This window comes from Suricata suricatta, chromosome 11 (assembly GCF_006229205.1).
Source record: "Suricata suricatta isolate VVHF042 chromosome 11, meerkat_22Aug2017_6uvM2_HiC, whole genome shotgun sequence".
In the NCBI taxonomy this organism is placed as follows: domain Eukaryota; kingdom Metazoa; phylum Chordata; class Mammalia; order Carnivora; family Herpestidae; genus Suricata; species Suricata suricatta.
This window is the reverse complement of record NC_043710.1, coordinates 18010703-18036051: the sequence shown is the minus strand read 5'-3', so window position 1 is coordinate 18036051 and position 25349 is coordinate 18010703. Positions and strand designations below refer to the sequence as shown.

General features: G+C 58.9%; 1 protein-coding gene across 4 annotated transcripts in view; it reads left to right on the top strand.

The window, feature by feature from the left end:
- The window catches only part of CD82 (CD82 molecule), a 47047-nt gene extending 25204 nt beyond the window's left edge, over nt 1-21843 (top strand). For all 4 annotated transcript variants that reach the window (XM_029956360.1, XM_029956358.1, XM_029956357.1 and 1 more), the window contains 7 exons: nt 3417-3489; nt 8220-8344; nt 8438-8512; nt 17207-17308; nt 19727-19930; nt 20636-20719; nt 21010-21843. In XM_029956360.1, coding sequence (XP_029812220.1) covers nt 3417-3489; nt 8220-8344; nt 8438-8512; nt 17207-17308; nt 19727-19930; nt 20636-20719; nt 21010-21087 — 741 coding nt within the window. In that variant the 3' untranslated portion in view covers nt 21088-21843. The remainder of the gene's footprint in view (nt 1-3416; nt 3490-8219; nt 8345-8437; nt 8513-17206; nt 17309-19726; nt 19931-20635; nt 20720-21009) is intronic.
- Nucleotides 21844-25349: the final 3506 nt, after the last annotated feature.

The following is a 25349-nucleotide window of genomic DNA, read 5'->3' as shown; positions in this document are numbered from 1 at the left end:
CAGGCCTCTGGAAAACAGCAACTGCGCAGTGGGAGCTGAGGCTTCCTGGCAGGTGCTTGGCTCCTGGGCCTCCGCCTGGCTTCAGGGGCCAGCCTGCCAGGACTGGGGGGCAGGGGGACGGGCTGCTATGGTTCTACCCCTGGGGACTCTAGGGACTAAAGAGAGGGGTCTGAGCTACAGCCTAGGGAGTCTGGGGGCCTGGATTCCGGGGGCACCAATGGCCTGTCTGACCCTGTGCAGTGGGAGGGAGGGGGCAGAGACTTCGTGGGGAAAGGAAACAGGCTTGATGGTTTTGGCCAAGGGGCCCCTTCCCGTCCCGCTCCTAGCCTGTGCCGTGGAGCCAGAGACTGGAAAAGCTCATCTCCGGCCAGGGTTTTGGGGGCTGGCAGGAGTCAGGTGTGAACTCCTGGATCCCTCCTGGGATCTGGGAGGGCCAATCGGGATGTGAGAGGGCATGGACAGGGAGAGAAGGGGGGCTTTTATCAGGAGGGCGAGGGGAAAGGAGAGACTTACAGGGATAGGGTATGTGTTTTGCTCATTCCTTCCTCCCTCATCATCAGGTGCGTCCTGGGCACCTGTGCATTTTGAGACCCTGTCACTCAGCAGCAGAAGAGCCAGGATTTCTGCATTATATTCTTGGTGGGGGTGGGAGGCTCCAATCAAGCAGTTATTCAAATGGATAAGGAGATGGGTTGTGCTAGGTGCTGGGCATGGAGGGCACGGCCCCTAGGAGAGCAGGTCCCAGGGCACTTGACCTTGTCGGGACGGCCAGCTACAGCTCCCCAGAGTTATGTGCTTGTGGGGGAGAGAGGAGTTGGGGCTCTGCCTAAGTCCAACATAGATGGGGGCAGAGTGGGGCTCTCTGGAGTGTGGGCCATGCAGGCCTTTTGGGAAGGGTTCTGGTCTGTTTTATGCTTGGTGGGAAGTGGTTACATGATCAGACTTGTGGTTTGGGAAAGGCGCTCTGGCTGCTGTGAATGTCCGCATATGCATACATGGACACGTGGACACCCTTGCCTGCACTCTGTCCTGGCCCCAAACTTCCCAGAAAATCTTCCAGTCAGCTTTTCTTAGGTTCATCCAAACCCAGGAGCTGCTTGCTGGTGCCCTACTGTCGTTGGGGGAGGCCGCCTGGTATAAGGGTCCTGGCTCCTGGCTGAGCCCCGACGGGAGTTTCTGGCAGGGCTGGGGGGTGGGGGGCCTCCCCCATTCTGGTTGGCTGGCTGGCTGGGGCCATTCCTGGGACTGTGACTCACAGCCTGGTGGCTGGTCCAGCCACACAGATGTCAGTCTTTGGACATCAGACCCACACGGGGCTGAATGGATTAGTGCTGGGGACTTCCTTTTCGGGTATTTTGAGGCGAGCCGAGGAGGTTATCTGGGCAGCCCTGGATTTTGATCTACCTGGGATTATGTTTGTCCAGAGGGAATTTTCTGCCCTGCCCTGCAAGTGCAGGAAGTGAGCAGGTCGGGTGTGCCACATGGGTCAGTGCATAGGAGCAGACCCAGGGCCTGACGCCTGGCCATGGGCTGCTGTGCGGTGAGGGGCAGGGTGGGGGGCGGGGCCTCAGGAGCCTTTGGGAGCCAAACTCCGGGGCTCTGTACCAGGGTCTCGGTAGCCTCACTGTCCCCAGAGACTGGCTTTCCAGGTGAAGACCCAGGACAGACCCCGGGTAGCCCTGCTGCGGTGCCACCATCTGGCCTAGAGTAACAGACCTGGCTTTGAGCCTCTGATGGGTGGGATGGGCGGCCTTTGGCAAGTCAGGGCCTCGGTTTCCCCATCTGTACAATGAGGACGAGAATGGGGCAAGGAAGGAGGAGGGGACCCATGACCTACTGGGAGACAGTGGGGGACAAGTGTAGGGTTGCCACCAGCTGCTATTGTCCTTAGAGACTGGTGGAGTCTGGGTGAAGGTGAGTAAGGTCCCCACTTGGGGTACTCACAGCCCCGCCGTGGGGCTCCGCTCTTTTCAGAAGGAAAAAAACAATCACTGATACCGATCCTGACTTTATTTAAAAGTTTGACATTTCGTTCATCATAGATCCTTAACATTAATTTTGGTTTTTAAAAGTAACTGCTGTAAATTCTTATTTATCTTTGGTTATGGGGATCTTTGTGTGTGTGTGTGTGTGTGTGTGTGTGTGTGTGTGTGTCCTCTTAGTTTTCATGCCCAAGACAAGCACCCTGTGTGCCTTGCGGTGGTCCTGGCTCTGGCTTTAATGACCGCACAGCAAGGCTGCCCGAGCCCCTCTGGCTGGGGTGCGCACCCCACGTGGAGGGCCCGGCAGCTGCTGCTGACCTTGTGTCTTAGGGCCTGATGGCTGAGCTGGGGGCCCAGGGCCATGGTGGAGACGGGTGATGACATGCTGGGACCCTCCGGTGGGCTCAGGCCAGACCCCGAGTGAAGGCCGGCATTGTGGGGGTGACGCAGCGTCCTCTGCTCCCACAGGGGACCTGTGCTTTCACCTTGACCTAGGTTGGGGGCCACCCTGGTGTGAGGCAGGGAAGCCCTGGGCCTGTGCCAGCCACCCGCCCCATGTTTGCCTTTCTGTTCCTGCCTTGGCAGCGGGTTCATGACCTCACTGGTTTCCCAGCACTCTGCACCCGGTGCCATAGACACCCTGGGCATCCAGCCCAGCCCTGCCCTCAGGGAGCTCACAGTCTATCCGGGTCAGGACACACACAGCACAGTAAACCCAGTGGGAGGGGTGCCTGGGTGGCCCAGTCCGGTGGCTTGAGCTTCCGTCTTGTGATTTCGCTCAGGTCATGATCTCAGGCTCATGGTTCCTGGGATCCAGCCTCTGGCATCCAGCATCGAGTTGGCTGACTGTAGATCCTGCTTGAGATGCTCTTTCTCCCTCTCGCTCTCTGCCCCTCCCCGACTCCTGTGTGTAGATACACCTTCTGCCTCTCAAAATAAATAAACAAACATTGAAAAAAGAAAAGAGCCAGCAGGAATGGCTCATAAGAAGGGTCTTGGGCTGCCTAGTGGGGTCAGGAGAGCTCCTGGGGAAGCGGAGCTCTGAGGGGCAAGAAGGCTGTGATGTTCACATCCGAGCAGGGTTTTCCCCAGAGCTCCTGTGGGAGGGTCCCTCCCCCTGAGGTGGGCTAGGGTGGAGGGGCGTGGTCCTGGGGAAGAGCCAGGAGGGTACTTCTGGGGGGAGGCTGCACCCTCAAAGCTGATGGGCTTGGTTTGATCACCCATGGGCATGGGGTGGGGAGGATGGGAGGCAGCCCCTGCTGTCTGGATGGCTGGGGTGTGCCAGGACTTGGAGTGTGGGGCCTGAGGCCCACCTGGCATCCCTGGGCTAAGGCGAGGATGGGGGTGGCTTCCCCCCTGGGTGTCCTGGCCTGGCCACAGGGGCTGCCCATGGGGCCCTCTGAGACCCCCACTGACTGCACTCTCTCTTCCCAGATCCTGGGCGCCGTGATCCTGGGTTTCGGAGTGTGGATCCTGGCCGACAGGAGCAGTTTCATCTCTGTGCTGCGTAAGGACCCCTCAAACCCCCTGCCCGTCCAAGCCCAGGGCAGCAGGCAGGGCTGCTGCACAAGTACTTGAGCTTCAAAGCGGGTCCCTCTTGCAGCTGCCCTCAGGGCCTGGCCCGGGTCCTGCACTGACCACCCCACCCAGGCCCCCTCTGCAGGGGTTTTCGGGAGGAATTTTCTCTCCCTCCTCAGACAAAGCTGCCGTTGTCTGGAGAACACTGTGGGGGGGGGGTGAGGGAGGCTCGCTCTCCCATCCCGGCCCTTCCCTCAGCCCTGACCTTGAGAAAGCGTATTACATTCTTCGCCCCTCCATTTGCCGGCTCAGCAAAATGTGGCCAATGGCCCCTCCCCAGTCAGCTCAGGGAGATGTGGGAAAGACGGAGTGTCAGGGGTTGGGGACGTGCCTCCTGTGTGCCTGGTGCCAGCTAGACTCGTGGGGCCTGTGGGCCGTGGAGGAAGCCACGGGGCATGGCAGGCGCTGTTCACACTTCTCAAGTGCCAGGCACGGGGCCAAGTGTTTTACACATGAAAACCGCCTCAGTCCCACAACAGGCCCGGGAGGGGGGGACTCTTCTATTCCTGCCTCACAAATGAAGACAGCTGGCTCCGAGGAGGGATGTCCCCAAGTGCCGCCCATGGTAGGGGGAACCACAGCATAGAAGCCCCTTTTCTCACTTTGGAAGCAGGAGGAGAGAAGCCCAAGGCACTCTTGCACAGCTCACAAGAGCCCTTGCAGAGCTCATCTCACAGCCTCCTCCAGGAAGCCCGCCAGGCTTGCAGCACCAATCTCATGGGTGCCCTGAGGTGGAAGGGAGGTGCCGCTGAGGGCCCCAAGCAGCACGGTGATGCCACTCCCAGCAGTGAGTGCGCCCTTGGCTCGCTTCCCTGCCAGCTGCTGCTGAGGCTGCAGGTTGGGACTCAGGCCCACAGCAGCTGCTTGATTTGAATAAAGCCTAACCAGGCAAGGATGGGTGATGGGGAGGCCACACCTGTCTCTGTGGCCCCAGGGGGCTGGGCCTCCCCTCAACCCTGGAAGGAAGCGAGGGTGATCCACCCCACAGCCCCATCCGATGTGGCCTGAGGCTGTTAGTCCCACCTCCTTCTGGGGGGCTGAAGACTACTCACCTTCAGGGGAGGAGGGGCCCTGCAGTTCCCGGCCTAGCGGGGTGCCCAAGCTCCCCACGCCTGCCCTACAGGGCCCTTCTGAGGTCCGGGCTCCCCACTTCCTGGCGGTGGCCTACACCCAGCAGGTACTGGCCTTGGGGCAGAGTCTGAAGGTCCAGCTTGCCCACTGCACCCCTGCCCTCTTCCCCTTGCCTGGGCCCTAGGCCCTGGGAACCTCTTCCAACCTCCTCCCAGATCAGCCCTCAGACTCTGGAGCTGCCAGAATTTAGAGGTCCCCTAGGTGCCCCTGGAATGTTTTCACAAACACCCCAAGGAATCTGGCTCCGCTGATGTGTGGCTGGGGGCCTGGGGCACTATGGTTTTTAAAAAGCTCCCCCCGTGTTGCCCCTGCCAAGATTCAAAAACACTGACCTACCAGAGGACAAAGCCTTGTTAAGGACACACATGACGTGAGGGTCCACCTGGGACCCAGGGCTCGTGGCCTGTGTCCCCTCTGCGTGCAGCCTTTCCCTTACTTAACCAGGAGTCCGAGGGGCGAGGCGTTGCATTTTACAGTGGAGGAAACCGAGGCCCAGGAAGGGTCAGTGAGCTGCCCGAGGACACACAGCTAGGGATAGGAACCAGGCGGCACAGGTCCTGAGCTCCCGGACCCCGAGCCCCGGTACAGCAGGGCTCCACACATTCACGCCTTGAGAGGAAGTAAGTGCAGGGGTTACGGGCACAGACTCAGGAGCTGGGCTGCCGCGGTTCGAATCCTGTCTCTGCTGCCTGCTTGCGAGCTGGGTGACCCTGGGCATGTTACCTCCCATCTCTGTGCCTCTGTATCTGGAAAATGGGGATAATAGAATATGCTTCAAGGTTATTGTGAGAAATGAAATGAGTCAATGCACAAAAAGCATTTAGAAAATATTTTTTAATAGTTTTATTTATTTTTGAGACAGAGCATAAGTGGGGGGAGGGGCAAAGAGAGAGGGAGACACAGATTGAAGACAGGCTCCAAGTTCTGAGTGCTCAGCACAGAACCCCATGCGGGGCTCAAACCCACGAACCATGAGATCATGACCTGAGCTGAAGTCGGATGCTTAACCGATGAGCCACCCAAGCACCCTGATAAAAGACATTTAGAACAGCTCCCAGTGAACAGTAAACCCTACATAAGCGATTAAGTTCATAATAATAACATCTTTAAGAAATAGGATTTCATCCCATTTTACAGAGCAAGAAACAGAGGCCAGAGGTTGACTTGCCCAGAGCTGGGATTCGAACATCAGTTCCTTTCAGTCTGGGCCACTTCCTTCCTCACTGGTACCTGCCAGGCCCGGTGAGACCAAGATATTTCTGCTGTGACCGTGGAGGGCCACCCCAGAATGTCCACTTGTCCCCTTCCTATATCCGGTTGCTAAGACCAGGGCCAGCCTGAGACCCTGAGTGAGGTCAGGGACTGGTGTCCACTGACTGTTCGGAGAAACCGAGGCCCCACATCTGGGCTGGCCTCCTGGGGGAGAGCCCAAGTTGGGGATCTCAACGCAGGGCACCTGGATGGCCTCTTAGCCTCGCTGGGCTTCCAGGCTCTCAGGGACAAGTCAGGATGTAAATCTACCCCTGTCAGGCTGTTGTGGAAATGAAGCAGATGATTCGGATAAAGGGCCTTGTTCTGGCTGGCACACAGTGCATTCTGGGAGGAGGCCCTGGGAGGAGCCCAAGCCCAGGAAGCTTAGAAATCGTGATGCTGGACAGCCTCCCTCCGCCTGTGCTGATTGCTGGAATGAAAACAGGGGTTCAGTGTCAGGACCCCCCTACACCCCCACAGCAGGGTCACTGCCCGCCTGCCTGGGGGCTCCTGTGAGAAGCTGGGTGGAGACAGCCCTGCCCTGGCACCCCGAGGATGGGGTGGGCTGTCCAGGGCCTTTCCGGAGCTCCAGAACACTCTGTGAGCAGGAAGTGGAACTGAATCAGGCCCTCGCACCCACCCACACTTCAGCTTTGTAGTGATTTCTTAAGGGCACTGCTACCCCCTCAGTGGCTTGGGGGTGGGGGTGGAGTCTCAGCTCCTCTGAGGTCCCCCAGAGAGCCAGCCAGGGTTCTCCCTGCTGACGGTCACCGTGTCAGCCCTGGCCAGGGCTGAGTCATTAGGAGAGCACATTAAAATCCCAGATGCCAGGTGGCCCCACAGGGAAGTCCTGAGAGTTGTGAAGGACCCAGGAATCTGCATCCCTGAGAGGTTCCCTGAGGCACTAATGCACTCCAGGCTGCCCACTGGGTTTCTGGAAACATCCTGTCTCCACTGTCTCCCCTACAGCGCAGGGGCTGTGCACAGGGGCTGTTGTGGGAGGGGTCTGCACCCCCTGCAGTGGGGAGGCATGTGCTGGCCTCTGGGGAGGGCTCACCCCAAGCCAGCAGGCTGGAGGTGGGCAGGAGCTGTGCCCTGTTTGCCTGAGGGAGGTGCTGGGCTCCTTGGGGGGTGCTGGTCACGTGCCTGGATGGACCCAACCTCCACCCAGTGGGGCGAACTGTCCACCCGAGGCCCTGAAGAGGGGCTCTCTCCATCGGGCCCCTCACTACGCCTCGTGCATGCACCTGTCAGACTCACACCCGCCCCTCCTGTCTCGCCTGCTTCAAGTACATCAGGTTCACCTCTTGGCAGTTCCCAGGGCCCGGGATGCCTTCCCCTCAGGTCTTCACTAGGCCGCTTCTCCATCCTGGTGTCAGTGCACATGGCACCTGCTCAGACCAGCCAACCCCGCCCCACCCCCGCCCCCAGGTTCCCCAGCCGAGCCTGCCTCTGTGGCTGCATGGCCCGCCCCTCAGCCAGAGGTGTGCGCTGTTTGTGTCTGGTCCCCGCCCCAGCCCCCAGAAGGCCAGGTGTCGGGACCTCCGCAGTCTGACTTCCGCAGCCCCGGAAGCCCAGCTCTGTGTCTGGGACGCGGTGGGCACCTGGTAGATTTGTTGGCCAAGAGCATGAATGTGCACCACACCTGTGTCAGCATGTGTGTCCCTGCACCAGGGGAAAGAGTGTGCGACCAGCGTGTGCCTTTCCACCTCCCAGCGTGACGCTTGCCCTGCGCCTCGCTGAGCGGCTCAAGTGGCCGCGCTCGAGCCCACCGGTAGGGCCAGAGTCAGAGCTGGGGTGGTGGGTGTGCGCCCTGCAGGCCCTGGGGGTGGGCGGAGAGGCTGGGGATTATGATTACAGGATAAGGCCCAGCAGAACCTGCCGTGCGCGGCCCATTAATTCTGCAGATGTTCATTCAGGTACCTAGATGCTGTTCGGGGGGGGGGCGGGGGGTTCAGCAGGGTCCCAAGTTCCTGCCCTCATCCAGCTCACCCTTCGTGGAGGCAGGAGGCAGGGAGCAGGTACAGCAGTAAACCATAGTCTTTGCAATCTTAAGGGCCGAGGAGAGAATCAAAGCCGGGCTGGGGTGGGTGTGGGTGTGGGGGACATCCAAGGAAGGCGGCTCCCAAAGCCAGGAGGGAGCAGGCTCCTTGGGTGGGGGCTGACCCCAAGGAGGGGGCAGTTAGGAGTGTCCTAGACCTTGGGCTTTGTTCCTGATGTTGTGCTTGGTGAGGGTGAGGCAGCCAGGCTGCACTGAGTGTCCCCTTCCATCCATAGAGACCTCCTCCAGCTCGCTCAAGGTGGGGGCCTCCGTCTTCATCGGCGTGGGGGCTGTCACCATGTTCATGGGCTTCCTGGGCTGCATCGGTGCCATCAAGGAGGTCCGCTGCCTGCTGGGGCTGGTGAGTGCGGCTGGCCCGCCGAGGTGGGGGAGGGGCGCAGGGGGGAGGGATGCCTGGCTGACTGGCTGACTCCATACTGCTCTGTGTCCCCAGTACTTTGCCTTCCTCCTCCTGATCCTCATCGTTCAGGTGGCAGCCGGAACCGTCTTCTACTTCAACATGGGCAAGGTAGGCACGCTCCATGGAGCTGGGCTGGCACTATGGGAGGGCTGGCCCTGGGGTGGGGGAGAGACAAGGGCCTCTCAGGTGTCACAGACAAGGCCAGGAGGTGCTGGTGACCTCTCAGGGTCCCTGGGATCTGGTGGGCTGGGAGGCGGGCAGCGTCTTGGGCAGAGTCACTGCATGGACTGAAAGTAGTAGCTGTCCCCTGCACATGGCAGCTGTGGGGGGAGGCAAGCCGCTGGCCTCTGTGCCCAGGTCACCTTCCGCACACCGGGGACAGTCATACATTCAACTCCCAAGGCTCTGGCAAGGATGCAGCGGGTCACTTTAGTAAAATCCTGCAGGGCGCTAGGCATGGTTGTCCTGGTGGTTAGTCAGGCCCCTCAGCAGGTCCTGATCCATAGATGGGGCCCAGGGAGGGGACTGTCGCTAAAAACATCTGTGTCACAGGGAAGGCACTCAGCTTTAAGGAGTAGAAAATCAGGCTTACTGCGGCTTAAACTCTAAAGATGTTTGCCGTTGGCATAACCAGAAACCGGGGTTGGAATCTCAGAGACCATTTCAGAATTCCGATCATGCCACTCCCTACATCACACCCCCCCCTTACCTCATCGTCACAAGACGGCTGCCACAGCACCAGGCACAGCATCTGTGTTGCTGTGGCCAGAAGACAGGGAAAGGGACAAAGGCAAAGTAAGTCCTCCCACAGGCTTCCCTAGACCCGGTCACAAAGACGCCCCTGGCTTTAAGGGGACTCTAAAAGACACAGGTGCAAAGGAGAAGAGAGCCGGGAATAGCTGTTGGGTGGGCCGGTCAACTGTGAGCACCTACTGTGTGCACATGGTATGTTCTAGAAGCGTCACACCCATGGTCTCGTTCTGTAGCAGCTCTGCACCGTGTTTCGCTGACAGACGGGGAGGCAGGTGTTGGGAGGCAGAGAGCCGGAACATCATGAGAGTATCTAGAACGGCCAGCACCATGCAGTTGGGTCAGCACAAACCACACACCGAGTGCGGGGCCGGCCACTTGGCTTCCACTCTCTCACAGGCCCTCGCCATGTGAGAGAATCCGCATCCTACAGGCATGGGGCGAGGGCACCCAGCCAGCTGGTGGCCGGGCCCGGCGGGGGGCAGGGACTCCCGGACTCTCGTGCAGAGCCCACCCCAGACCCACGGCCTGTGGCCTGTGACCCAGCTGACCCTGGGGGCCCTGCCTTCCTCCAGCGCTACAGTTCTTGTCCACCGATGGGGGAGGCAGCGCTAGTGGCTAGCAAGCCCCACAGGTTCCCACTTGGAGGTCAAGTCGCCTCGGATCTCTCTCAGAAGGAAAGTGAGAAAGCAAGAAACCACCAGGAACAAGTTACACTAACAGAGCCTAGAACAAGCCGGCACTTGCTGCTGCACGCACACCACAGTCACGTAGGCTTTCCCCACGACGGGCCTCGAGAAAGTGGGTATGAGGCCCTCATCTTCAGATGGGGAAGTTGAGGCACAGAAATTAAACACTGTGACCTAAGGTCACAGAGCTAGTAAGCCGCAAAGCCAGGATTTGAACCCAGCTAGCTCACTTTCTGGGTTCACACTAGTGAAATTTGCTTTGCAGTGGTCCCTACTTGCGTCTGCCTTACGTATTCATACATCATACTCAGCCTGTTTCTCAGGAGAATTCGAACTGAGTTCCAACCCAGGCACGGGGTCAAAAAAAGAGACTAGAAGAGGAAAACCAGGTGCCCCTGAAGCCAGGGGACGATCTCAGTCCATGGTATTTGAGGGTTAACTTGAATGCTGAACTTCCTGGCAGCCAAGGCAAAAGGGGAAATCAGTGGTTTCAGTAGATGAAAGAAAGCTCGCTTGGTGATCAGACATGAAGGCAGTGTTTAAGGGAGGGAAACCCTTTTCCAGTGAAAAGCTCGTGAGATCTGGTCTTCGTTTTTGCCCTATGTGGCACCCAGGGCTTCTCTGAGACCCAGCCAGTGATTCGTTATAATCAGGGTGAAGAGAAACTGGGCCCCGGTGAGCTGGTTCCTATGATTCAGAAGCTGATCGACTCCACAGGGGTTTTGAGCGGTCACCTTCTCACCCTCTGTGTTTCCCCATCTTACATTAACAAAGATGGCACCTGTCTATTGGATGGCAAGCCCACGCCAGGAGCTTGGCATGCATTTCAGTGTTACAAGCATTTTCCAGTTTAAGAAACTGAGGCCGAGAAGAGCAAAATGCCTTTTGGCCACAGCCCCACAGAGCTCAGATGCCTCAGAGTGGAGAATTCCATCCCGACCCCTCTGACCCGAGGCCCAGGCCTCCCCCGACGCAGGCTGTCCGTGTCACCTCTGCCTGGCGGAGGATCAGGGACCTATGCCTCAGCATCCAGCAGCCCCAGCGCGAGGCCCGGGTGGAGAATCAGACTCCTGACTCCAGTCCAGACGGTCCCACCCCGCCGTTGCCTCCTCTGCCTCCTGCTTCCTGCACCCCAACGCCCTCAGGCTCCACACGTCTGGTCCCAGCCCGTCTCAGCTTGGACCCCCTCTTCTCCTTGAAGGCAGAGGGGTGTTTCCTGACTCTGCCGGGGAAGTTCTGGCACCACGTGATCGCCCGAGTTGGAATGCATGATTTATTTTTTCTTTCCCAGCACATTGTAAATCCCGGTGGAAGACTAAACATGCCCTTGATGCTGTTTATTACTGCAGATGAAGTCCAACCGGGGGGGTGTGGGGGGTGGGGGGGGTGCTTTTTGAACCTGAAAGAAGAGGCCTTTTAAAAGCAATGGGGCATCCTTTCCCTCACTCCCCAGGCCTCCCCGCAGGTGGGAAGGACAGAGCCACTGGCCCGCCCCTCTAAAGTGTCCCTGGAGGCTTTGGTGCTTCCTGCCATGAGTTCCCAGCAGCCACCGGTCCCAGGGGAGCGTCAGGGGAGGCTGGGAGCCTGGGGCAAGGCACGCGGCCTCTCAGGCCCTACGTTCCGCATCTGTAAACTGTGGGAAGCCTGCCAGGCCCCCACTCACAGGGGTGGAGTAAGCACAGACTGCAACATGATAAAATAGAATGGGGGCCATGGCCTCAACTCTGCGTCCTGATAGCCTAGGCTGGAATCCTTCCTCCGAGGCCACGCCCCCGCAAGTGACTCCGCCCACTTCTCTGTGCCTCCCTTGTCTCATTGGTCAACTAGCAGTAACCTAACCGCGCGGGGCCACTCCCCATTATCCGCAATCCTGAAATCCAAGAACCACTTTGAAAACAAAAATGCCACTTGCAGCTCATTTGGTGGTAAAATCAAACATAAGCAGAAGGAAGGCTATTTATGGCCTCTGTTTACCCCCTTGCGGAGTCCCTTGGGAATTATGAATGGGAGAGCCCATGGGGTGTGGCACAAACCCCAGTCCCTTTCTAGAAGTGGACCCTTGCTCACCGCTGGAGCCTACAGGCCCCAAGAGCCACCTTAGGGCTCCTGTGCTGAAGATTAAGATTGTCCCCTACGGGAAGGGCATAGCGTGGTGCCCTGCCCTTGCTGGCATCATTGCAACGGTTTACTGTGATTGTCACCATCATCAACTTCGTTAATGCTTAGTAAGGGCTCCATAAAGGGCTGTGCCTGTTGCCTCGGTGCTACCATGAGTGTTAGCAAGAGCTGTGGGGACCCGGATTTGGGAGCGCAGATTCCTCCCGCTGTTTCCTCCTCTATTTCTCCAGCCTCTGTGTAGTGGACACAGTCCAGGTCTGGGCTTCAGCCCTGCATTCTAGGCTGGGCTCTGCCTCCGGTTGCTCTGGGGGCCTGGACAACTTACCTAGCTTCTCTGAGTCTCAGCCGCGTTCTAGGGCCATTCCCAGCTCTGGCACTCTGGGATTCTGACATGTTCTCTCCAGGCAGTGGAGAGGGGGAGAGGGTCAGGAGGAAGCAAGTGAACATACCATGTGCCAGCAGACGTTGGGCACTGGCCATACTGCCAACCCGCGCCCCAGCCTGCACAAGGGGAGGGCCTGTGGGGCTTTGGTGGCTTCTGCCAGGGGCTTGAGCAGAAGGCCTAGGGGCTGAGGGCTTGTGTGGGCTGGGTGGGAGCTGGGGCTTGGAGGTGGTGACAGTGACCGGGCCACATTGCGGTATGCTCCCCAGGGAGGCCGGTCAGGAGAACTCTGATCCTCTCCCCTTTCCTACCTAGGAAGCTCCCTAGAGCCAGTGCAGTGCGCACATGCCCTAATGTACAGGTGGAAAGACAGGTTCCTTGAGGACAATGCGGTTCTGTGAGATGCCTGCTCACTGTGCTGGAAGCTTCCTGATCCACTGGCCTGGATTTCTACCAGCCCTGGGGGTGGGCAGCTAGCGCCAGGACAGAAAGAGGGAGGGCCTTCCCAACAGGGAAGGGGAAGAAGGCGTCCAAGCAGTGCATCACGGAGAGAGTGGGAGGGAGATGCCGGAGCACCTGCCGGGTGCTGGGGACCCATGTGGTTCCGAGGCCACGGAGAGCATTGCCAGGCTCAGACTCCGCCCTCACGGAATGACGGGAGCCTGGGGAATTCAGGGGCAGTGCAGCTGTGGCTGGCTTTCTTGACAGACGCAGGTGGTGGTGCCCAGGGGTAAACACACTACCCGCTCTGTGCTCACCACCGCCAAAGGCCCTCGTTTACTCCCAGGATCCCAAGAGGACGCCTCAGATCTGCTGCATCTGTATTCTTTTTTATTTTTTAATTTTTTTAATGTTTACTTTTGAGAGGGGGGGGAGACAGCATGATTGGGGGAGGGGCAGAAAGAGACACAGCATCCAAAGCAGGCTCCAGGCTCTGAGCAGTCAGCACAGAGCCCAACGTGAGGCTTGAACTCACGAAACATGAGATCAGGATCTGAGCTGAAGTTGGATGCTTAAGCAACTGAGCCACCCAGGCGCCCCTGTATCTGCATTCTGTCAAAGCACTTGGCCGTGTATCCTGTGGGAACCCTAGGAGAGGACAGGAAGATGTGGGTCCATGACATTGCATGGGGGGCCCCTTGTTCCTAAGAGGCACTTGAATGGACACCATCCTCAGGAGTGGCCAGAGGAGCCTGAGGGGAGCGGGTCAAGGCAGACACAGTCTGGCCTGAGTATCTGAACGGTTTGTCCTGGGAGAGAGTGATTTGATTTGTTCCGTATGGTCCCATCTGGGACTTGGGAGGAAGGGGGAGCATGAGACTCACAGGAATGGGCAGAAGTCATTTGAGCTCCACTTAAAGCCAATTGCTTGTATCAAGAGCGTCCCCATTCTGTGAAGGACTGAGTTCCCCATCACAGGGAGCATTTAAGCAGAACCTGGACAAGTATGGGGAGGAGTGTTACATTTAGATGCTGCACTGGACTCAAAGGTCTCCTAGAATTGCACCTTTCTGTGAAAAGTCCCTGCAAGGTGAACTAAAAGTTACTGCAAGGTGAACTAAAAGCACAGCATTGTGGTAGCAGGGAGTCACCGCACAGGATGGTGGAGTCTGGCCTCAGGTGGAGACGGCGGGCGCTGGCCGAGGCTGAGATCTCAGGCTCCTGGGGCTGCACATGTAAGGCTTGCGGTCCTGTCTCTGCCGCTTGCTCACTGTGTGGCCTCGGGAGGTGTTCCCACTCTCTGACCTGTTTTCTCTTCTGGGAAGTGGGGAAGGTGGTATCAGGCAGTCCCAGAGGGCTGGCCTCCTAAGTGGGTGGCCCCAGCAGTGACACAGGGTCCTACACCTGAAAGAGACCATGCTTGGTTTACATGCTGACGGTGCTGTGTTGAAATTCTTAATCATTGCTAAGCAAGGGGCCCCGCCTTTTCGTTTTGCACGGGGCTCCGGTCATGCTGCTGGCCCTGGGCAGGACTCCTCAGGGCACACATCATACAGGGACTAAAAGTGACCAAAGCTGGCTGGAGGCCCAGCTGGATCCAGATTTCCAGAGCCTGCAGCCGGGACGCTGCCCCTCTCCGTCCCCTGCTCCTGCTCTGGTCCGCTGACTCCTTCGCAGACAGGCTGTCCCCATGGAGCCAGGTGGCCGCCAGCGGCAGAGCCCCTCCTTCCGCCAGATCAGTGGGAAGAGAAGGTCCCCCTGGTAGCAAGCCTGCTCTTGAATCACTCACTGTGCCCAGGGCGTGGAAAGCGCCAAGCAGCAGCCTGGGACTTGCCCGTGTCGGTGGGGGGAGGGGCAGAGCTCCCCAGCCCCCAGGACGCACTGAGGGGTGGTTACCCCCTAGGGAAAGGAAGTACCATTTTGAGAAGGGAGAATCCGGTGCAGAGCAGACAGAAATCACAGAGGAAGGGATGCAGTGAGAGAGGGCATCTTCCCACTGCCGCTGCCCATTCTCTCTTGCCCCAGGAACTACCTGGTTACCAAGGTGACCTCCCTGAGCTCCCAGCATGGCCTCCTGGGCATCCGGATCCCAAGGCATCAGCTGCAGGCTGAACCAGGTCCACAGCCGTGGCCCCTGTGGCCCTGGCTAGGTTCTTCAGTTACATTCTGGGCTGCCTCGGGATGTGGTGTTTCCATGGAAACCACCCAGCCTCGGTGGAAACCACCCAGCTTCCATCCCTGTCTCATTTCTGGGGGCCTGCAGTAGGGAAGTCCGGGCTGCTGTGGCAACCACGCTGGGGAATAAATAGAGACAAGGTCGTGGGGGAGGGCTGTGCGGCAGCCCTCCATGCAAATGCCTCTGGGCCCCTCCCTGCTTGCTGTGCCTCAGGGGGCTCATCCGCCCACTGGGGGAGGAGGTAGAGCAGAGGTGGTCAGGGCAGAATGGCAGCCAGCCCCAGCCCTGTGACAGGGGCCCGCCACCCAGCTCCTCTGGGCCCGGCTTACCTTGGCTCAGACCTACCGCGAGGTCCGGCCTTGCGGCTTAAATGCTGGTAGAGCTTCATGGGTGACAACTTAGACTGTGCCTCACACAAGTCCGGGTCCAAACCCCAGCTCTTCCCATGTCTGCTGTGTGACCTCTGCCAAGTTATTGACCCTTTCTGGGTCACTTCTGCATTTCTGAAAATGAGGGACCCGGTCTGAGGATTAAAATGAATTAATGCACTAAAAATGCTTAGCAAGGTGCTGGTGCAGATTGGGCATTTGATCAGAGCTCGCCACCTTCATTGCTGTGCCGATTACCAGCAGGAAGGCTCTGTACATCGTAAAGCTCTGGGGGAGTGAAACAAAGTGCCATGCTAGGAGTTGTGTCCTGGGGAGGGGGCTGATGTCCCAGGCTTAGTGAGGGGAGGGGCGGATCGCCCTCCTGGGGAGGGGGCTGGTGTCCCAGGGTTAGAGAGGGGAGGGGCGGGGCGCCAGGGCTGTGGGTGCATCTGGAGGATGTGGGTTCTCTGAGTGCTGCGTAGAGCCAGGCCCTGAAAACCCCAGCCTGGAAGTACCTGTCCCATGTCCTAAGGCCCCTTTCCCCGGAACCCAGGGGCAAGTTTGTGGCCATCCCCTTGGCGCCCTGGCCCCGTGCCCTGGGGTTCTGTGATGACAGGGAGGCCCGACCAGCCTCTGCATGCCAATGTGCCAGGAAGGCCCCAGCACAAAGTCCATGGGAGAGGCCAGGCAGGGCCAGGCTGGGGCTGGCTCCTGGGGCTCCCCTCCCACCTGGAGCCTGGGGCTCTGCTCTCGGTTCTCAGGCTGGTTTTGGATCTGCCTCCCCTTGCACAGCTGACTTGTTCCTGAAAAGCCGCCCCAGTGGGTGAGAGCCTTTTTTCAGAACTCCGCTGAGGGGCCCTGGGGCTGAACTGTCTGTCCCCTGCACCCTCCTCTGCGAATCACCATTTTCTTGGTGGGGTTGAGGTAAAACGGGTGCTTCTCCATCACCAGGGGACCCCGAATTTCCAAGCACAGAGGGGAACCGGGACAGTCAGGATCTGGATTTTGTGGGGCCCTGGGGTAGGCACGAGGATTAGGGAGTGTGTGAGTACCCCCTGGAGTGTGGCATACGATGGTGACTCTACCCCCATTCACTACTTATGTACCCCCACTGGCCAGGCTTCAGCAGAAAAGGGCCCTTGCTCCCAGTGAGCTGACATCTCAGTGGAGGGGAAAAACAATAAACTCTGTAAACAAGTGAGCACCGAATGACAACACTATGAAGGAAATCACAACATACCTGTCCTTACCAGTTGAGGAGGGCCTGGGAGGGGGTGGGAGAGGGGATAGAGAAGGGCTGTGTTCTATCGGGTGGTCTAAGAAGACCTTTCTGAGGAAGTGGCATTTCAGCAGAGCCCTGAAGGAGGTGGAGGAGTGAGCCATGCTACTATTTGGGAGAAGAGGGAAAACAGATGGTGGGAATAGTAAGTGCAAAGGGCCTGAGGCAGGAATGCACCTAGCAGGAACACAGCAAGGAGACCTCTGTAATTGAGGCAGAAGCAGGAAGGACACGAAAATGAGGTTTGGGAAGAACAGAGGGCCATGTGGGCCACTGAGAGGATGCTGGTGCTCTTCCTGAGAGGGATGGGAGACCACTGTGAGGTTTGCAGCAGTGACACGGAGAGTCCCGTTTACAACGGGTCCTGCAGCCACTGACTGCTGAGCCGACACAGGGCTGGAGTGGCTCTGGGCTTAGTGTGCTGGCCAGCAGGAGCCTGGTGCCCTGGACATCCCAGGAAAGTAGTTGGAAGTGACAGTGACAAGTGCATGTCCCTAGAGTTGGGGAGGGTGAGGAGAGAGGCCGTCTAAGTAGATGTGACCAAAGGTAGCATACGGGTTTCGGGAAATCTGACCTTGATCTTGTTCTCGGCCCTGCAGCTAAAGGAGGAGATGGGCAACATCGTGACCAAGCTCATTGAGGACTACAGGGACGGTCAGGAGGACCGGCTGCAGGAGGCCTGGGACTACGTGCAGGCCCAGGTGAGGCGGGCGTGGCCGGGGTGGGGCTGCGTGAGGGGCCGGCTTCAGGAGGGTGTCCGTGTGTCCGTGTCCCTGTTGGAATGTGCCCGTGACTCTGTATATGCGTGTGTATCTGTGGGGGGCACGGGGGCCTCTGAGTAGTCCCCCTCCCCGCACCCCAGCACCACAGTCCCTCGCTCAGGGCCCGTGGCTCGCGGCCCTCTGGTCTGTGGTCAGGAAGAGGGCCCTCATGTCACGCCAGGCTGGGGAGCGTCAGGGGTCCTTCCTGGGAGTGAGGGGGCTATGTGCTCATGCAGGTCTGAGTGGAGGCCCCTCTGGGAGGGTACTGACAGCAGAAGTACCTGTGGGAACCTTCTGGGCTGAAAGGAAGGTGCTATCCAAATCCTGATCCAGCTGGCAGTTAGCAGTATGTGTGTAAGCATCACGCTGTTTGTGAGGTAGAGTGAGAGAGACCGACCGACTGACTGACTGTCTGAGAGACTGGATGGATGGATGGATGGATGGATGGATGGATGGATGGATGGATGGATGAATAATAGACTGACAGACAGAATGACTGGTTGGCTGGATGGCTGGATGGCTGGCCGAATGAATGAATGAATGGCTGAATGAATAAATGATGATAGACTGGCAACAGAATGGATGGATAGATGGATGAATGAATGAATGGTGATAGCCTGGCAGACAGGATGAATGGATGGAAGGATAGATAGATGGCTGAATGAATGGCTGAGTGAGGCTGAATGAGTGAATGAATGACAGAACGAGTGACTTGCGCACTGGGTTCCCAGCCTGCCCTGATGGTGACCATTCACCATGCCCACAAACAGACCTGAGTGATCAAGTCCCGGCTGTGTCTGGGTGCAGCCTCCTCCTGTCTCCCACAGGGATGCCGACCACAGTGGGGGCTCGGGGCCCATAGACACTGAGGATCCGCCATTGGAGAGGGTTCGGGGGGGAGGGGGGACATCAGCAGAAGGAGCCCTGAGTCTGGCACTGGGAGAGGAGGTGGGACTCTGTGCAGATGGCATGGGTGCATTTTCTGGGCTGTGGAAAGGGGGCGGTGACGTGTGCTGGCCCCCAGGCCTCACAGATTTTGTTGGTGACCAGACGGAGCCGGGTTGGGGGGCCTGCATCAGCTGGAGGGCTGGGTGTGCATGAAGAGGTTTTCACCACATGCTCGGACCGACCCACCGTTGCTGAGAGTAGGGGGAGGCTGAAGTCCCAAGACCAGCACATGTGCCACCTTCAAGGAGCCTGGGGGAGGGGCGGGCCCCTGGAGAGCTGGTGCGCACTCTGTCGTGGGACATAGCTGACTGGTGGGGGGTTCCTGGGGCCGGCAGGGCCTCTAGATCATTCTGTCAGATGCTGCTAGGAATTGAGGCTAAGAAAGCAGACTGAGTTAGGCTCTCAGGGGCTGGAATATCAGCTCTGAACTTTCTGAGCTTAGTTTCCTCATCTATGAGATGGGGCTGTTTGCCCGGCGGCACTTATGCAGCACTCACCGTGTGGCACGTTGGTGGTGAGGTATTATTGGTCCTGCACAGGCATTGAGACACAGGGCGGACGGTCCCTGGGGACAGATCCTGGCAGCCGTCAGGGTAGAAGGGCTAAGGAGAGCTGTCTACCTTTGTTGCGTGTGTGAGGGCCTGGGGGTGCGCCTCAGAGGCGGCCAAGTGTCTTTACAAGACGTGAGCAGGACAAGGGAAACCTGGCGGGGCAGTTGGCCTGAGCCCAGGGCGCCTGAGTGTGCTCAGCTCGCCCCCTGCTGGCCGCTGGGTGGCTCCTCAGGCACCACCAGCCCGAGGTAGGAGGGAAGCAGGGGGGGGACAGAGAGAGAGAGAGACAGAGAAACAGAGAGAGATAGAGAGACAGGCAGGGTGGCCCGTGCTTATCTATGCGAGTCCACTTAATGCAGTGGACTTAATGCAGTTTCTGTGCTCTCCGGATCGGTGCTGACACTGTGGCCGCCTTGTCCCATGTAGCGCTCCTCACAGCCCTGCCAGTTAGGAACCTTTGTTGCGTCGCTGGCGGATGAGGAGGAAGTTGAGCTGCTGGGATTTGAACCCAGGAGTAGCCTGATTCTACACCCCACACACTTTTACTATGTGTCGTTTACCCTTCTCGTGTGTCCCATGCGTCCACTTCTTTCAACTTGAACGACCCTCCTGTTCTGCTTTATATTTTTATTGCTCCCAGTTTATTTTTCCTCCTGTTTTAATGTTAATGGTATGTGGCTCCTGAAAGCCCCTTTAAATTCCCCGTGGCTCACAGAAGCCAAAGTGAATCTGAATTCTCCTACCGACCGGACCTGGGTGGGGGTGGGGGGCCCTGGTCTCCGCGTCTCCGACCCGGGAGACCCCGCCTCCGCGGAGGGCGGCCCACCGCAGAGGGCACAGCCGGCTGGTCTCCCTGCAGGTGAGGTGCTGCGGATGGGCCAGCTTCTACAACTGGACTGACAACGCGGAGCTCATGAACCGCACCGGCGTCACCTACCCCTGCTCCTGCGAGGTCAAGGACGACGACCACAGCTTCCCGGTGAAGACAGGCTTCTGCGACGCCCCCGGTGGCAACGTGACCCAGAGTGGGAACGACCCCGAGCTCTGGCCCGTGTACCATGAGGTGTGTGGAAGGCGCTGGGGCTGGCGTGGGCTCCGGAGCTCAGGCCACTGGCCAAGCCTCCTTCCTCCCTCCCTCCTTTCCTCCTTCCTTCTTTCCTCCCCTTCCTCCCGCCTTCCCTCCCTCCCTTCTTTCCCTTTCTTTTTCTTAAATGTTCAAACTTTTATTTATTTTTGAGAGACAGAGAGAGACAAAGCATGAATGGGGGAGGAGCAGAGAGAGAGAGGGAAAAACAGAATTCGAAGACAGGCTCCAGGCTCTGAGCTGGCAGCACAGAGCCTGACGTGGGGCTCGAACCCCTGGACCGTGAGATCCTGACCTGAGCCGAAGTTGGATGCTCAACCGACTGAGCCCCCTCCCCCAGCGCCCCTCTTCTTTCCTTCCTCCCTCCCTCCTTCCCCCGCTCCCTCCCCTCTTTCCTTTCTTCCTCCCTTCCCTTCCTTTCCCTTCCCTTCCCTACCATTCCTTCCTTCCTTCCTCCTCCCTCCACTTTTCCCCCCTTCACTTCACTGTTCCAACCTTTGAGTCATCTGTTTGCTTGTCATTTGTACCTGCATCTACTTATTCATTAATTTGCCTGTTCAAGGAATACATAGGCCCCTCTCTGCAGGCCCTCCGGGGCAGGGGTGGGCCCTCCTGGTGACTGGGCAAGGAGGGGTGAGGTGGCTGGGCATGGGTGACACAGCCAGCCATGTTCTCTCCTCGCAGGGCTGCATGAAGAAGGTGCAGGTGTGGCTGCAGGAGAACATGGGCATCATCCTAGGCGTCTGTGTGGGCGTGGCCGTCATTGAGGTCTGAATCCCCTACGCCCCCCTTACTCCTGCCCCTCTCGCCCTCTGTATCCGAGTGCCCCTGCCCTGCTGAGGGCCCCTGGAGGCTGAGGCCCATCAGCTTCGAGAGGCCCTGCAGCAGGCCTGGCCTCACCACTGCCCCTCTCTGGGCCCCTCTGCCACTGGCGTCATGTTGTGGGCCCTCTCGGTCCCCCTCTCAGCCTGGGATCCTGGCCGACCAGGACAGAGAGAAGGTGCCGGGGGGCCCCGGAGCCCCTGCCCCCTCTCATACTTGCCCTCTGCCCCCACCAGCTCCTGGGGATGCTTCTGTCCATCTGCCTGTGCCGGCACGTCCATTCCGAAGACTACAGCAAGGTGCCCAAGTACTGAGACGCCGCAAGGCCCCCCGCCTCTCCTCCAGGCTCACCTCCCACCTCACTTGCCTGGCCTGGCCCGTGCTGGCTGGATGCGGGGCACTCTTGGGGGCCCGCACCCTTTTGCCTACCTTTTTGCCTCCAGACTTGAGCCCTGGGGTCCTGTGGCTTCTCCGCTGACCGCCAGGGTTCTCTTAGCAATCCAGAGAAAACCTCCCCGCTGCGTCCTGCGCAGGTGGACTGGGTCCCTGCCTTGGGCACTGTATACGTTGGGTGGGAACGTGTATTAAAAGTTGAGGGTTGGGGGTGGGGGGTGGATAAGGCACCTGGGCTGTCAGGGGATGCCCACTGCGTGGGTAAACTTTTTTTTCCACAGTAATGCTTCTGTCTTTGGTTTCCACGTTTTTGTTGAAGGCGGTGGGAGAGGGTGGGCTTTATGTGACACTGGGAACAGCTGCCCTCCCCCAGCCCCACCCAGGCGGCTCAGCTCAGCCCAGGCGGGAGACACGGGGTGGGACCTGGGACCTGGCTGCTGAGGGAACCAGAGGGGCTAATGCACAGGGCGTGACACAGAGCTGACCCTGCATTCACCCATCGGGACCCCCAGCTGTCCAGGGAAGGGGGGAGGAGAAGCTAGGCTGGCCTGACCTCTGCCCTCCCCCCCACCCCCAGAATGGGAGGGTGAGGCTGTGCCTTGTAAGGGAGTGGCTGTGTGCGTAGCTCTGTAAAACGTGTTTGAGATTTGACAACTATTAAAGAGGATTTGTAACAATCCGGTGTGCTGTATGGCGATACTGCTACCGGGAGGGGGCCCCCAAAGGGCAGCGGCCCCCAGGGTGAAGGCTGGGAGGTGTTTCCGAAGGGCCCACCAGGTGGCGCTGCTGTCCCAGCCAAGGGGCCTGGGGGAGCCCAAAGTGGTTAATGGCAGCTTCAGGCAGGCACGCCCCAGGCCAGGGGGAGCTCTAGTGGAAATGCAGATTCCAGGGCCCTGGAGATTCTGATGCAGCAGACCTGGGTTGGAGACAAAGAATCCGCATTTTTAGTAGCCCTCCAAGGGGATTCCTGAATCGCATTGCTTTAGATCCCCAGGCCCTGAAAAGACAGAGCTATAGCTGCTCCCCATAGAGGCTGGCGGGGGGGGGCAGGCCAGACAGCCTAGTCTTCAGCAAGGAGGCAGGAGGGCACATGTCAGGGACAGTCTAACTGTTGACCTGAACCTAATAAATTTCTTGCAAGAGACTTCCTGTGGCTGATCCTGATCTGCAAGCCTGTGGAAGGTGTGGAGGACAGCCGGGGGCGGGGGGGGGGGGGCATTCTCTGCTGCGAACAGAGGCTCTCCCTGCAGCTCTTATCGTGCACGGCAGGCCGAGGGCTCTGATGGAAGCCGTTCCAGTTTGTTTTACTTAGGACCTGCTTCATGCCACAGGGAAGTGCACGTAATAAAATATAAAACATGACAGGGAAAATACAGAATTACAAGGGAATATAGGCATGGGTGAAATAAGTGCGGCTGAGCTGCCCCCACTCGTGCTGTGCGCATCACCTGTTCACCATGGCTGTACTTGGGCAGACATCACGAGTTGATCGCCATTCTCATTTCCTCAGCCCAGATGCCAAGGCCATGCTCAAAGCCGGTATTACTCAGTGCAGCTTCAGAATCCTTCCCAATTCAGGACTACCCATAAATTGAGCTGGCATGCAAGATGAAAGCAGTTGCCATCTTTGAGATCTGGTGGTTTAGCTGAACCATATCCAATTTTGCCTCCGAGCTTCCTGGTGGTCAAAGTGAAAAGGGAAACTGTCAGTTACATGGCTCTCATTTCCCAAGGTTTCTTGGCTTAGCTACTAGGAGGAATGTGGCTGGCTGGACTCTAGAATTCAAGACACCTTCAAACACACAGACTTTGATATCCCTTCGTAACTGGACAAAAAGCATAAATGAGCCAACTGGGCTGGACCTCATGCTGGTTATTGGCAGCAAGGACAGAAGCTGTGTGTCTACCAAGGAAGACATAGGAAGACCCAGTGAACACATGCAAAGCGATTGGGGGACAGTTTCGCATAGTAATTGGCGCTAAAACAGCATTTGCTCTGCCCTTGTCCCCCTGACACGTGTTAACAGATTTGCTCCCTATAATCCTGTGAGGTACATGTCCGTCGTCACCCAGTGTGAGGATCCGGGGATGAACAAGTGATCGGGATTTCACGTCCCACTGCCGCCAAGGGCCGCCGGAGCCACACCCTGGCCATCTGGCTGCACAGCCCACAAACTCCTTTGCCCCCTGGAACCTCCCCTTCCTCGCCTGAACGCTGGGATGTCGCCAGGGTGACAGGGTCGTGTGAGGCTCAGGTGACAGGAAGAATGTACAGGCCTCCCTCAGCAAGGAGCCTGGCTCCGCCCACCTCCCAGTGCTCCCAGCTGAGCAGACATCTTTCCTGCCTCTTTCCCTGTTTGCAGCAGTAATGAAGGGGATCAAGGGGATCCTCCAGAGGGAGAGGACTGCAGAAAGTGGGGGTGAGGAGCACAGGGCCCCAGGGGGCACCAGATGGTGCGACTTACCTGCCCCCCAGTAATGCCCACTGTGGGGAGCTCCGGGCTGGACACCTGGGGAGAAGATGGCATGAGGGGGCTTGTGTGTTCCAGACCCGGGTCACTGCCCACGTGATGGCTCGGGGTTCCATCAGGCCCTGGACTTGGAGACACTACCCATGGCGGGGCCAGCAATCGGAAGAACGCAAAGAAACTGGGGGCCCCTTTCTTCTCCCGTTTGTGCCTCACCTCCTCACCCCCTGTAGGCTGGGGAGGTGGGGAGAATGGGGTACTGGGATGGCCCAGGAAGCCAAGACCCCCACCCAGAGAGCAGCCCCGGACGTCAGCTGGCCGAGAACGGGGCACCACTTAAGGTGTGGGTGACCCCGCTTCCCGACTGGCTGTTTGGGGCTGGGCTGGGCATTTTGAGAGGGTGGGTGGGGAAGGTGCCGCTGCCCCAGGCCACCTGCTGACCCCCACCCTAAATGGAAGCAGTTGAGAGGTGTCAGCTGCAGGTCCTCTGTGGCCTTGGCCGCCTCCCTCCTGGGCAGGCAGAGCGAAGGGGAAGACGGAAGATTCTACTTGGCCTGTTCTCAAGGGCCTTCACATCCTCCCCCTCAGGGAGGGTACAGGGAGCGCTTCAGAAATTCCTGTCACCAGGAGCCTAGGGACCTGGGTTTGGATCTAGCAGTACCTCCGTCATAAAGCAGGAGTGAGCTCAAAATTGTGTTTGTGAGATACTCGAAAGAAGGCTGAACGCCCAGCCGACTTCCTCCGGAGGCCTGTCCCCGGGCCTCGCTGCTAGAAAGTGCCGGAGCCGGGCCTGGAACCGCACAGATGGGACTCTCAGACATCCCCCTGCCTCCACTGCCCCCCAGGCTTCCTGGGACCGCCCCCCCCACCGCCAACACCCTGGCCCAGGCTGGCTAGCGTCATCAGAGCCTGGGCTTAACTCCTGGGAGCTCTGGGCATTGTGGGCACCGAGCCCGCGGGGCCCCTCAGCCCCCCTCCTGGGAGGACCCAGGTTTCACAGCCCTCCTGATCCTCCCACACCCCAACTGGCTCAGGAGGTCCCAGAGGGAGGGAGCACAGTCTGGCCTCCCTCACTCCTGAGTTGTCCCCAGAGCCAGTCATCCATCCCGAACCCACCTCCTTGCCTCCCTCCTTGGGCGGCTGGGCCAGCCGATGGGCTACCAGGCCTGTGGGGGGGGGCACCCCCAGCCTCTCATCTCTGCCACCAAGCGCCAGGCCGAGGGACGTGCTGCTCAGAGCACGGACGTGGTCGCGGAGCCGGAGGACAGGAGGACACCAGCTGCCCAGGGCTCCCTCTTAGCCCCCTGGGACCAGCAGCAAGCATAGGTGGGTACCAGCCTGCCCCCTGGGTCCTCGGTGGGGCGGGGGGGGGGCAGCGGCCACATCCAGGGAGGGGTGCCGTCCGGCACAGACACTGACAACAGGCACGGATGCCAGACGTGAATTAGAAGAAGGTCCTGTGCAGACGGGCAGGCGGTTGGCCTGAGGGGTTGGCCCAGGAGGACTGTTGTCACCGGGAGAGGAGAATGCCAGGTTTAAAGGCAATGACCGCTGAATGTGAGCCCGGTGTGCCGTGCACACGCACACGCACGTACACATACATGCACACGCACACCCACGCCCACGCGCACGTGGGCCCTGCCACCCCTGAGCACTCAGCCCATCCCCATCTCCCCCTCAGACTCAGCTGCGTGTGGCCAGTGTTGGGCAGGCAG